At 42.2% G+C, this 13,855-nt stretch overlaps 1 protein-coding gene across 5 annotated transcripts in view; it reads right to left on the reverse strand.

Moving 5' to 3' along the window:
* LOC110987762 (uncharacterized) overlaps window positions 1-13,855 on the reverse strand; it is a 115,990-nt gene that overhangs the window by 29,082 nt on the left and 73,053 nt on the right. For all 5 annotated transcript variants that reach the window (XM_022250816.2, XM_022250850.2, XM_087136469.1 and 2 more), the window contains 2 exons: window positions 7,522-7,657; window positions 1,645-1,755 (listed from right to left, as the gene is read on the reverse strand). In XM_022250816.2, coding sequence (XP_022106508.1) covers window positions 1,645-1,755; window positions 7,522-7,657 — 247 coding nt within the window. The remainder of the gene's footprint in view (window positions 1-1,644; window positions 1,756-7,521; window positions 7,658-13,855) is intronic.

The raw sequence follows: 13,855 nt of genomic DNA on the forward strand, positions 1-13,855 counted from the left end.
TCAAACATTTTCTATGGACACATTAAACATTTAAATCAGGAAGAGTTTACGATTCGGGAAGGGCTAGATGCATAATTCCTTTTAACGAAACAGTATCCAAACATTTAGCTTTCTTTAATAACCCCAAAACATGAAGTCTAATATACCGTATCTCGGTGAGTTCTTAGGTTCTGTTTTGTGGATCTGGAATAAATGTCAATAGGGGGATTGTTTAAGGATGTTCCTAAGAAGCAATTTCTTCAATGGGTCCAATTGTAATACTGCAAAGAACATGTCCGATGTTGAAAAATTCGAACGGAATCTGGGCTTAAAACGGGTTCAACTCCCGTTGGCATTTCTGGAGAAGAAATAAACACTATCAACCCTTTCGTTCAAGCCAACCACGTCCTTGTGAAAATGATACACTTCCCTGGTACCCCATTCTCTCCCCTAAATTAAACCCTTCAATCTTTGATGAGCAATGCAGTTGCGGCCGCACATAATAGCGAATTTCCTCGATCCCAGGGGTAGGATCGATGAGTTCAGGTGCAACCAGTTGATCGGGTTACGGCTCGCTGCGTGTAACGCGAGGCTCTCGCAATATCGATCCCACAGTCCACCTGGTTACTTCGTCATTCATCGTGAACCCCCCCCCCGCATGTGATGCCATATCTATTTCTATTGTGGATACTATAAACACTACAGGTTTTCGTTACCGTTTTTGCTGGTTATAGTCGTGATCACACACCCTGAACTAATTTATGTCTTGTTGTAAAGCATCAACAGACACATTAATTTGATGTCTTCTTCATCACCCGACAGTCTGTTTTCGAATACCGAACAGGTTTTTTTTCTTATCTTGGTAAGCAAGTTTTATTTCTAACATCTCGGTGCATTGTATCTAAACGTGTCATACTTTCATAATTCTGTTGATTATGAGATCGTATACGCTTGCCAACGCAGTATCATCAGATCTTGGGGCGGATCCAAGTATTTTTCTGGGAGGGGGAGGGGGCGAAACCCGTCATATTTTCTTTATGTCCGATAGTTGCGAACATGTGGACACATAGGGCCCAGGTTGTGCATTATATTGTTACTGATATACAAATAATAATCCGTCCAGGATGTCATCTTTTTATTATTACTATTATTGTTGTTTGATCGATCGATTGATTTGTTTGTTTGTTTGTTTATGTAAACGGTGTCAGAGCAGGGGTGGGCTGACCTCCCCAACTCTCCCAGATCCGCGCCTTTCTTGATTCAAGCACTTCAAACAGCCGTCAGCTGTAACTGCGCCACTTCTCGTGATTAATGAAAAAAAAATCTCATTATTTTGTAAATGTGTCCGTTCACTATAATGACGACGATTTATTGCAATGTGGTTGAATTTTTTTTGTCGGAAATATCCCTTTTGACCAGGCTTGGAAATTTATACGTAAATTCTGTGGGCTGGAATATACCCAAAAGAAACCAAAGGAGACAGCACCACACTGCACAGTCAAAGTGTAAAAACCATCGCAAACTAGGGCACATTCACATCATATAAACACCACAGGCGTTGCTCTAAAAATGTTTCGCATTTAAAATGAATTGCCAATGTGACGAATGTGCCTCCATTTCAAAATTCACCTAACAAATAGACAAGCCGGATCAGTCTTAACTCACCCTTTTTGTCAACTGTGTGTCCATCATAAAATTATGTACATGTTTCTCAGCTCGGCTGAGTTCTAATTTTGTCGCCAGAACAGCAACTACAAGCGCCGTGCAACCAGCACCCTGGGAGAAAGAGGGAAAAAGAGATAACCATACAAACATAAAATAGTTGTAGCTCATTAAAAAATAGTCAAACACCATTCAAGGGATGTCTTGAAGACTTTAACAGTCCCCTTTGCGTCATACACGATAGTAACAGGTCGGCGCAAAGGCTTGTTTTGGGATCTTACGCAACTTGTTTGGACCTTGGCAGCCCGCGGCAGAGCACCTCTAAGTGGTCTTTTTCGCGTTTCCAAAATTCAGGAAAAATTGAAAAAAAAGGGGGGGGGGAAAGACAGAAAGAAAGAGACACTTTCCAGGGAAATAACCGTAGGCACGATTCGGTTTCTACTCCTTGACAGCAGAATGCCATCGCATCCCGGGGTGACTTCTCACAAACATTTTCAGGCGAGCACTACCGGTTTGACGTCACAAACGGTTGGAGGCACCGGAAATTCTCGCCAGACAGCATGTATAATAGGTTATATTCCTGGTAAATACAGCCACCACGCTGCACCAGTTATGCACCATGATAGTTTGGTTGATCGGTTTGAAATCAATAAACGCAATTAGGAGGTAAAGTCTGCAACGACAGGATACGCATGGGTAGACTAATGTGTTTGTGTGGAGGATCAGATCCAAGTTAAAGGGGAGATACACATGGTCCTCGTTCAATTCAACTCTTTTCAGTGTCTAGAATACGAGTTCTGCCATATCATGAGTAAAAAAAAATCTCAAAATATGGAGGGCCTGACGTTTCGATCCTAGCAGAATCTTCAGGTAACTGTAGTCATAAAGCAGTTTGCAGCAGTTTTGTATTACATATCTTTGAAGTAAAAAAAACAGATGTACGGTGGAGGCACGCGACTCTTCAACATGGCGGCAAACTGCCTAAAGTACGTATAATACAAACAGCCAGACTATAGGTAAGATAACAGACAGTTTTTCTGGATTTCCATGGTCCTCCAAAAGGGGTAGGCTCTGACCATGCGCAGTCAAAGGACTCCAGCACGTGGACAAAACCCGGATGGCACAGAAGGATGAGAATTGAAAGTCTGGTGTTTGCGGCATCATAGCGTCATTTTCAATAAGTCAATTCGGTATTCCAAGAGCGCATGCCCAAATCGAAGCCCGTCCGAGATCATTTGGGAACAGCCGTACGCGCGCGCGACAGTCTGCCCTATCAACACGGCCAAACACCGACTCACACATGTGCTTTGCTCTTGAATGACCTTGCCTTTTTGAAATACCGAACTGACTCAATGGAAGACCTAGATTCGTTCCTCATGGGTTTGGTTTACTTCGCTCGCCCCTTTCCCCGAAAAAGAGTAAATACTTGAACAAGTTGATTTGAAGGTGTCCAGGGGATATGCAAAAGGTCGTAAACTTTGGCGGCGACCTGTTACCTCAAGTTACCCACAATCCTCTACTCTTCTGTACCAACCTCGTTCCCATGGACACGATCTTGTCGCGTTGTGTTGGTTCCAACCATGCCTTGCGTGACCTTACTCGCGTATTGTGAAATTTGAATATCCCACTATTTGGATAATTCAAATTAGAACAACAGTCGACGTGTTTGCGTGTAACGTGCAAGATTTAACTTGGGTGCCGGTGCTGACAGGGCGTGTAACCTGTCAAAGTTCACTTTACATTTACGTTTATAAATTCTGAATAGCCACTAACCGTGCCTATTGAAGGAGCGCGCAGGTAGCCCTTGAAGTCGAGGTTGTGTTAGGAGAAGTGGGTTACACTGTATGGGGAATCGATGCATCTCATGCTAACACACCCACCATTATTTTTTCGCGCGTGAGTTTACCAACTGACACTCACTAACTGTAAAATAAATAGTTGGAAACCTGTTTTGAATTTCATGGTAGCCGTGGGCAATTTGGTTGGGGCTTTGCCATACTTGGACTATTTCACCTTACAATATTCTTGCCGGCAATTAAAGTCCACCATAATGTTTGATATAATTATTTTTTTCTTTGTATTCCTTATACTAGGCTTTTTATATGCAGGCATACCCTTAGCCCAAATGGCAGCTTGTCATCACAACGACCTTTCCTTCCCATTTCAATCGACTCCCCCTGAATTAGGTCGGAATATCAGTTTCACTACCCGCCCCTTCTTTGCCCAGACATCTTTTATTACCGAGGTACGGTGCACTGAGACCCGTGGCACGGAGCAGAAAATAAAAAAATGCCGGCAGAAGTAGGCCAACTGCCCTGGGACAAGCCTCCGCGTGTAGAAGCCGACTGCCAAGCGATGCGAGCTGACCGATCTTTCAGTGTGAAAATTTTGCAGCAGAGAGGTTCATGCATACACGGCATTTTAATTGGGGGGAGGGAGAGAGTTGTCCGTACTTCCCCTGCATGACGTTACCTTAGTACACTTTTCCTACACACGGCGTGTACGGTAGAAGGAATGTCAAATGTCATACATACGACCTGGGAAATGCGTACAATTAAAATGCTACCTCCAATTAACTCCGTGGCCTCGGATTAAATTGTCTCTGCAGTAGCTAATGAACGGTTTCCTGCACGTGAACTTCTCAGATCCCAAACGTGGCACGAAGATACATATAGGTTGTCATTTCCTTCTTTGTTGTCAAGGAGCAAGCGAAATCAAGGAAAACATTGCTATTTGACCCTATCCAGCAACACGTAATGATTCAATTGTGAAAAGTAATTTACCGATGCGATAAAACCTAAGAAGTAGCCACTGGTAGCCCGCACGCGCATCCAACAATGTTGATGCAGCTGTCCGAATAACGAACAACGACTAATTCCTTTAAGTTCACGGGTATACGTCATATCTCATTCCAAGGGCGCGTTTTAGCTATTAAGAACCGCACACTGTTTCACATTTTGACAGTGTGAGGAATTCACAGGACGCTGCAGGGAAACCGAAGAGGAAGTGCGGTGCAATAATGCCCTTGAATTATTTTGTAGGAGGAGGTTTCTTGATTTCTGTGTTCGTTTTTGTGATGCTGTGCATTAATGACCAGCCATAACTTACCAATAGCTTCTTGGTTGCTAAAATAAGACCCTATTTAATTTCTCAATTACCGTTTTGAATATTACTCAGAGATCTTTCGGTTCTTATAAAAATAGTTGTTATGGAATTTACTTCTTCGAAGTAATAAGGAACCAAATTGAATGTTGTGAGAATGTGGGCAATGCTGAAAGTTTCTGAAAATATTGATATTTTCCCATACATAATAACTGATTGTTTTGCCGTGCATCTAAAAATCACTTGTTTTTTTCAACTTTAACGCCCTATGTTGACAAAATATTACCAAGCAAGAGCCAGGTCTTGCCTCGAACAGGAAATGTGGTGCGCGCCGTAGCGCAGTGAATTAATGTGCGGTGAATGTACATCCCTGTCCACATATATTCATATGCCACAATTTCCCAAAATGATTTATTTCGATGTACCGTCACTCGAGTTTCTCCCAAACAACACCACCCACGCAATTTATTCCGTAACACAAGGCGCAGAATTATTACTGTAGCTTTTGACTACGCATCAAATGAAAATGGATGACAAAACAAATGATGATATTTTCCCATCAGCTGATTTACATTTTCCATTCCCCGATTTACATTCAAATTAGCTGAAACGGCAAAGGAAGGGGCGTCTGAATGCTAATCATGAAAGGGATTTGGTTTCCATAAACTGAAAAAAAATTCATATAACCAGAGGTTAACGAAATGTTGGAACAAACAACCTGTGACGGAGGCCTAATACCGAAATGTGTGCACTGAACGCTAGCATAAACAATGTCGGAAGGGCAGTTCTAATCAATTATCGAAACTCAAGTCTTGTTTTCTTTGCTGAAAGAAAGTCTTGCTTGCTTTCCTGTAGGTCATTTTGTTTTGGAAAATCCACTGTTATTTCAACACCGATCTGACCCAAGGTCGTTTGACCTTTGGCAAGGCCACTCAATATATCTGTGAGGGACGCATTTTTATTTTCAAGTTTGGAAATTGATATATTTTGCGCTAAAAAATCAATGGCCAAGAGCTGGAAGGATGCAATGAGGTAAACAGCTAATTATCGTTCTTAATTAAATGGCAGTGGTCTCATCCGCAACAAGGGCGACAATTACCTATTAAAAAAGAACACGCTTTTGTTCTGTGCAACTAACTCAATACAAGCAGCTAGGATACCAGACTACAAACGTGCAAGGTTGGGGCGTTGAACTGCAATTCATTTAGTCAACACCACCAGTGGCCGTAAAGTTTTCACGAATTTCTTAATACCCATTACTGCAATTTCCCGCAGGACTATGGGATACTTTCACAGTGCATCTTTGACAACATTAATTTGAACAGAGGAAGACTGAGCGCGGCTGGGCCACCACCGAATTAATTTTAAACTTAGTTAAGTACTCTCGTCGTTTCTAAGTAATTCTTGGAAACGTATAGGCCTACGCATCCACCGGAGCAGATTCATCTGGATGAACTGGATTTGACATGGAACTCGTTTGCTCTTTCTTATTTTTTCAAAACTTGTGATGAGAATGCTCAGTGAACTAATCCACGGTGACGCCATTACTGCGATGGCACCACACTTACGCATAATTATGTTCTTCAACTTGTGGCACGCGTGCATTTGGCATACCACGCGTACTTACGTATGTACCAACTGAGCCCGAGCATTGCGCCTGCGCAATAACGGTTCTAATAGACCAAGCTCGTCCCCAGCCGTTACTTTGTGTCTAGTTTGGCTTCCAATGGATGAAGCAACAGCGACAAAACGATTTTATATCGTGTATTTGGTGTATTACGTGTTTTCACGTCAGGTGAATTATTATATGAACTCTCCCTTTAAAACCCTATCCTTTTCTCCATTTTGATAATAATTAAAAAAAAAAGTGATACTCCAAATTTGTTAAATGAGATTGTAACTTTTGTTTGTCCCAGTATCCCCGATACGACATGTCGCAAAGATTTGGCTCTGTGTTAATACAATACACCGCGTGCTAAAACGAACGCTGATTGAAAGCATGGTCAGGCACCACACTATTCTTTATTTACATACGTATGCACACTTTCTGGATATGCAAACGATCCAGTTCCAAGGTGGTAGAGCATGGGGACGAGGTTGTTGATAGACTTTATTTATGAGGCGGCCATATTGAAACTGAGAGCGAAGTTAATTCTTCTTTTTAAGAACTTGAGAGTAGAAAATGCATACAACAAAATAACATTTCATGACAAATTGTTGCCTGTCTACTCTGCTGAATAATATCAAATTTAAGATTAAATATATCTGAGAGTTTCAAGCTAGACTTTGAAGAACAAAAATAAAAAGGAGGTTTGCACGCATGTCAATTGTAAAACAGTCTGGAACAATCCTATTCAACAGTTCACAATTTGTAAAACAGATTCAGGGAACAAGACCGAAAAAATAGCTTCCTCGTAGACAAGTCTGTTTTGGGCCGTTTTCCAATACTCGACGTGGGCTCCGTCTCAGGCTTCAACTGTTTTTTTACTTCCTGACTTTGAGGTTGTAAGTGCAATAGTAAGTCTGATAGTGCCGCAAAACGTCAAGTAAGATGCAAAAGAGCCAAACATTACAGTACTTCAATTTAAATTAAACGCTTCCGGCCCACAATCGGGGATTGGTTTCCTACACGAAGCCTGAGACGCAGACGAAATTGAGTATTGGAAAACGGCCCAAGTCTCCAAATTCCATAATGTGACCGAACAGCGCAATCAAAAGGCAAGCATGCGGTTTCATTTGGTTTGAACTGGACAGAACCGGATTGGACCGGTTACTTACCATTATACCTGTAATAACCGAAACTCCCCGCCCACAGTAAGTATTTGGTACCATGTCCCCGTAGCCAATAGAAAGGAATGTAATAGAGACGATCCACATCGCGTTGAGAATCTCCCCGTTGTCTTCATCGTGATATCTGTACAGTCGGGGACAAAATGAAGGGGAAAGAAGAAATATGACAAGGTGAACAAGACTGCGCATTCTAGAAAAATCAAATATGACAAGGTGAACAAGACTGCGCATTCTAGAAAAATCAAATATGGGCTACGACGGATTTAAGGTTAAACTGAAAAAGATTAGGAGAATGATCTCGCTTTCTCGCTGAAATCTGAAATGATTCTGTTGCCAACAATGGGCATCTCAATCGATGTTTATTAACAAACCGCGAGAACTTAATGGAAATAAGAAGGTATCTTACATCAGGGGACGAGGTGATAATATACACTTACATGAATGGAAAATGTACAGATAGAGAAAGTACACTATATGTACGGTGCATCCAAGAGATTAAACGTTCCATAATTCTGCTCTCGAAAGTAAAGTGACTTGCCTTAATGAGCTACACATCATAAGTCATATTTAAAAAAATTGCACATTTCATATTTTAGGAAATTCTAGTTGTTTAAAGTATGTTTCTATTTGTTTATGTCCCTCGTACATTGCTTTATGCATTATCACAAAGCAGCGCCAATATACACAATCAACCTAAATCGACTTCCTTACATTTGTCACGACCAGTGTTTGCATTCATGCATCGATGCTGCTAAGTGGCGGAGCTGTGATCAATTAATTGGAAAAGGAGAGTTAAGAAAAGTAAATTAGTGACGGACGGTTAATAAACATCGATTCTCTGGGGCCGGCCCAAGGGGTGTTAATGAGACTTTAACAGTGCTGACATTAGAGAATTCGCCAAAGGAAAAAAAAAGGGATTGCAAAACCCAGATTATATTACATAATATCCTAAAGCATGTTTTACGTAATGCTTTTCACTAGAAAAATCCGTTCTGAATTTTTCCAAGAAGGTATGTAAAAGACACTTTCTTGACACCTCTAGGCACGGGAACCAAATTTCGCTGGAATAAGACAAGAAGGTTTATATCCACTAGTGACGTAGCTAAAGAAACTAAGGTTTATTCTAACTCTGCCCGTTAGGAAACTCTGTCAGTGTTAAGCTCTGTCGTTACAGAGGCCTAAAGTTCTTTTACTTCTTTGAGACTGCTAAAAAAGGAAACGACTCTAGTCTTCGATGCCTAATATGAAAAATACTGGTGTGTACATCAGTCGCTCTCTGCTTAGTGAGAATAACGGAACACCCTTTCGCAGTTTATTTTTGAACCCTCTGCTATCCCAGTGTTGCCGCTTCTGTGGCCTGGCGGCGCTGTTGATGTGATGTCTACTGTACGACACATCGAAACAGAGGAAAGGCGATTCGGGACTGAACTGAAAATGGAGAAGCGCTGAAGCCATTCACACTCCGCATCTGGGCGCATGGGGACTCGGGCCAGACTGCATCACAAAACGCCAGCCGCAATGGCGCAGTGTCCCCTGGTTTGATCACGCAGTCGATACACCTTGTACAGCATGCCGGCTCCACTTTTTTAAAAGTAATTTCACGGCACTTTGTGCCAAGATCTAGTTTCGAGCTTCCCCAACAACACAACTGTGGTCGCGCGCGCTGCCACCTCCACCCCAGGGGAGAAACTAACCAGAGTGTAATCTAAGTTACTGTTTCTTTACATGTCCGTGCGCACAGCTCAAGTTCTGCGAGGCCGTGTTATTCATCCGAAATTAGACACGCGTCGATGTTTCGATCGTTGTAGTATGTTCTTGAGAAGATAAAAAATAAAATACATGTTTACAGGCTAGAACTTCACCCCTCAGACTTGAAGGGTACTACAGCGATTACAATTTTCTTGGTACCTCAAACTATTAAGTGCCTGTCAAACAATCAAAATTGATCCGATACATCAATTTCGGATGGTCTGATTATAACATTTATAAGTAAGAGAAGGACACTGATCGTATATCAGGAATGAAAAAAACGGGGCACATTAAAAATCACAAAAAAGGAACAAAAAATTCATTGTTTGAACTTCATGTTTGGCAATGTCCATTAAACATGTTAACTTAGTCAGAAAAAATAAGCATTTTTAATATATTATTTGGCTTAACGTGCTTTGCCAAGTAACGGTAAAGTTGCTAAAAAGTTTAAAATTATTGCCACTCCATTCGATGAAGTGGCGATTGAAATAACTTCTTCAGTGCAACCAAAAAGCACTGCAGTAGTCGAACAGATGGCGATGCTGAAAGAATCGAACACAATGCCACAATTACCGAATCCTTGGTAACAAATATTTGTTTTGCAGTTAATTATGCATAGAGTTGATGGAACTTCCCCGCTCGTGATTTACACAGCGTAACTTTAAAAAAAAACTGTCGATAAAATCTGACACATTGTGGGCATCTGCGTGTCGTGCCACTTCAAGTAGATCCTGTGTTCTTGTACTTAACGTTGGGATAATGACATTTAGATCTACTGAGTGCAGGTTTGTGCTAAACGAACCGCCAACCAGTACAATGTCGATCGCTGTTAAGAACAGACACCCTGGGGGCAGAGTAAACGAGACGTTCCCTCGTCAAAAGCTGGGATTCCTGCATCGATCTGGTTGAAACATTATAGTATTGGCCAGACACGAGAAACTGCTTGCACAGCACAGGTGATCGCTTACTGATCATCTAGGTATTCGCAGAAACTGCGAGATTATGCAGAATTTACCAATGTGGAAGCAAGTGTTGGCACTGGATCTCTTTCCCTCACCAGACCAAAACTTCGTCACTTCTTTCCCACTTGCTGAAAGACGCAAGGAAAAGAACGCGCATTTGAAAGGACAGAGAACAAAGTATACTGTTTTTACTACGTCTACCACTTGTAGGATCGAATTAAACTGTTGTGTGGACCATTGCCACTTGCACTACAAAAACAGGTGATTCGATCCCCTCCGCCCCGAGTAGTTCAATGTGTTATTTAGATTAAATTAATACATTACCATGGGAACATCAGCTAAACCCCACGCGACATTATCCCATGCAATCCAACAAATCGCTGAGATTTAATAAAATGGCTCTAGCGCTGAAGCAACTAAATATGACCAAATTGAAATGAAATGCTTATAAAAGTTTTCCCATCATTTGTGTTAACATTTCATGACCACGGTAACCGTATTTGCGGGCCCTCCCTGTCGTGTAATGACAGATGAAGTCTTAGAGGTGGTGCCAATATAATAAGCCTTAGAGTTTCCCAAAACATCAAACCAAAAAAAGATAGAAGTACAATACCAAGTGGTTACCTGGTGTTGACTCGCCCTACACAAATGAGGAAGAGAATCCATCTCAACCTCAATTCATAAGTCATCGCTCTCCAACGTCATGGCGCCCAACTGGAACAGGTATGTTGATTACCTATGATTACAAATTTTGATCAAATTTGACAGAGGGTTTGATCGTCATTTTTGTTGTGATGATGGAAATTTCCCGTTTTTCGGTGCATGCTTTTACTTGTTCACACAAAACCGTCTGCGTATCAACTCTCTGCAAGTAACACCGTTCCCAAAATGCTGGCCGCTTCTACGTTAAGTACCGCGCAAATTCACAGATGAGCAGTGAAGGCGTTCAGTGAACGTAATCATTTCGATTTAGCGACACCGGCACGGTAACCCAACTTCCAATATCGTCCAATAAGGCGAAGCTGACCCGTCCGAGCGGACAGTCTCGGGTGTGCCGACAAGCCAAAGAGGGTGGCTTTCCCGTGATTGCCGTGCCGGTGATGAGTTACATTACGACTTAACCTGATTACGATCGCGCCATCCCTGCCCTGGTTCCCAGGACAGTTTCCCCGGTCAAATCGTGGACGTGGTAATCCTACTAGTTGATACAATTTCGTTTGATTGGCGAAATGTAATAGCATTACGCCTCATTCGCCTTACCGTTTTCATACAGGAAAAAAAGGCAAATAGTGAAATGCGCTCACACGGGATAGGGGAAAATGGCGGGCAGATGAATAAGAAATCCGAGATTGGACTCAGGTTACTTGTTGAAATAATAAGACAAGAATTTGAATTCATATGGCCACAAGAAGCCATCCATTATACAGTGTGTTTGGACACGAAATTCGATCAAACAGGGGCATCTTGTTTTTAAGGAGGGCAGTTCTGTCTCTGGTCTCCTCAGTGAATTCGGCTCATCGTTCTACACGTTCGTCATGCTAATACACTTTTCTATTCATACGGCGACAAAAATCGGACGGGGCCGTCTTGACGTTTTCGAGTGTCCTTCGCCATCCAGCCACACGAGAGAGTTTAAGGTTACACAATGCAAGCTGGAAGCCCATGGCAATATCGCATATAGCGCCAGCGCAGTCTGTGAGCGGGTACGCTTACAAAGCTGCAAAGACGCTGCATTCATCTCTTTTCACCAGGTAAGGGTCAGGAGAACAGTTCATGATACATACATACGATAATGGCAACTTTGGGCTCTTCTTGGGATAAAGCTTTCCTGAATTCAATAAGGAAAACTCTCGGTGAACTTCAGTGGGCTTCAGCTTCTGTGTAGGTTCAACCCGACGTTTCATTCACGCAGTATTACACACCAGTCGTCTTCGGGGGAGAATCTGTCTCACTCTTAGTTTACACTCACGCTTACATGTACATTTGGAATAACATACAAAACACCAGATTTAAGGGAACAAATAACGCAGCAACGTGTTAAGCTTTGGACTGTGAATTTCCAACGAGAAAGAAATTTTCAATGTCACCACGTTAGCCAACAGAGAATTCAGATAATGATCTCAGCTGTCTCCCCTGATATTTTTGTTAACATTTTTAAAAGTTTACCCCTGGAACACATTTTATCTCAATCTGGCAAAGGTGGACTCACCGTCTACGTCTGGATTCGAGGTGTAGGGACACTACATAATTTAATTTTGCTCCTTTCAAGAATCCCGGCACGAGGCCTTATGCAGAATCAATTTCATGTAAAAGCAATTTCAAAACCAGATTAATTTCAAGACGCAAGGTCAGTCCCAGTGTTGGCCTAAGAATTGCCAGCTGCGAAACTCCACTTCCCGGTGTTTTTCCGCTTACATTATATCCCCATCCTCTGTACCATTCTGGATCTGACATTTAATATTTAAATGGTCTTGCTGGTCTAGTGGTCAATAATTGGTGCTGAATTTCCCAAGGGGTGGAAAGGGTAGAGAAAGCCGCCACTGACAATGATGCACGCGCGGGGGGGGGTGTGTAGGGGAGAACCAATTCCAATTCGCAATAAACAAAATTGAGGACAGAATTCCTGCGCTCTTTTCAAGTCATGGCTCGGAATGGAGCGCGCGGGAAACTGGAATACTCAATTAGCGTGCTGATACATGCAATCGACGAAAGCCAGAAAATGCTGAATGCTGTAGGTGGTTATGCATTACGGACGGAGCGAAACGCCAGCGCCTTTGGAGAGGAGAACCCGGACACTCCGTGCAGAGATGACACACACATTGCTCAGGCGAGCGTCCGCAATCGCCCAATGTATGTATCTAGGTAAAGTGAATTAAACCAGACAAGTTCGCAACTGCAGCCAAACTGCTCCAGAGACAATCCATCTCAACGTTTTCATTGGGTCAGGGAGTCACCAGACTTCACCTCCAGACACGCTGCGGACTGCGTAGGTGTATTCCGTGTGAGGGAATGATCGACTTCAATCGAAACGAAGTCAAGCAGAATCCGGCCCTCGCGTACACATTATTTGGCTTTCATTCAACGATAAGATTTTGAGGGTGGCAGGCCACCTCAACGTCATACATGTGTAAATTTACAGTTTCTGAACTATTCCAAAGTACGTCATGCGATTATGAACAAGTTAATCTAACTCAAACAGATGACATTGTACGGCGCTGTAACGTGAATTCCTACGTGTCTTCCTATTATGCCAAAAGCATAAATTTCTATATAAGGTAATGCACATGTTATGTCTTATTCGGATTTGCCAATCTCTTATGCATGCATAATAAGGCATAAAGAATTCCTTTGACAAACTGAAATATCCTGTGAGTATTTTCTTGGGCGGTGCAATAATCAAATGATGGTGGTTATTTGTATAGGTTACACACCCCTCCACAGTTTTCCATTGGTCATAATCGTAAACGTGGGATGTGACATGGATTACACATTACCAAAGATCCACTAAGCGTTAGATATTCAAAGTGACGTAACTTTTTCCACCTGACAATAACCCATAACCACTCTGAACCCAATAAGCATTATGCATGATTTCAATGGTTAAGATCTAC

Source organism: Acanthaster planci, linkage group LG05, assembly GCF_054643075.1.
Source record: "Acanthaster planci isolate LZ-2023a linkage group LG05, COTS_SCS, whole genome shotgun sequence".
Classification (NCBI taxonomy): Eukaryota; Metazoa; Echinodermata; class Asteroidea; order Valvatida; family Acanthasteridae; genus Acanthaster; species Acanthaster planci.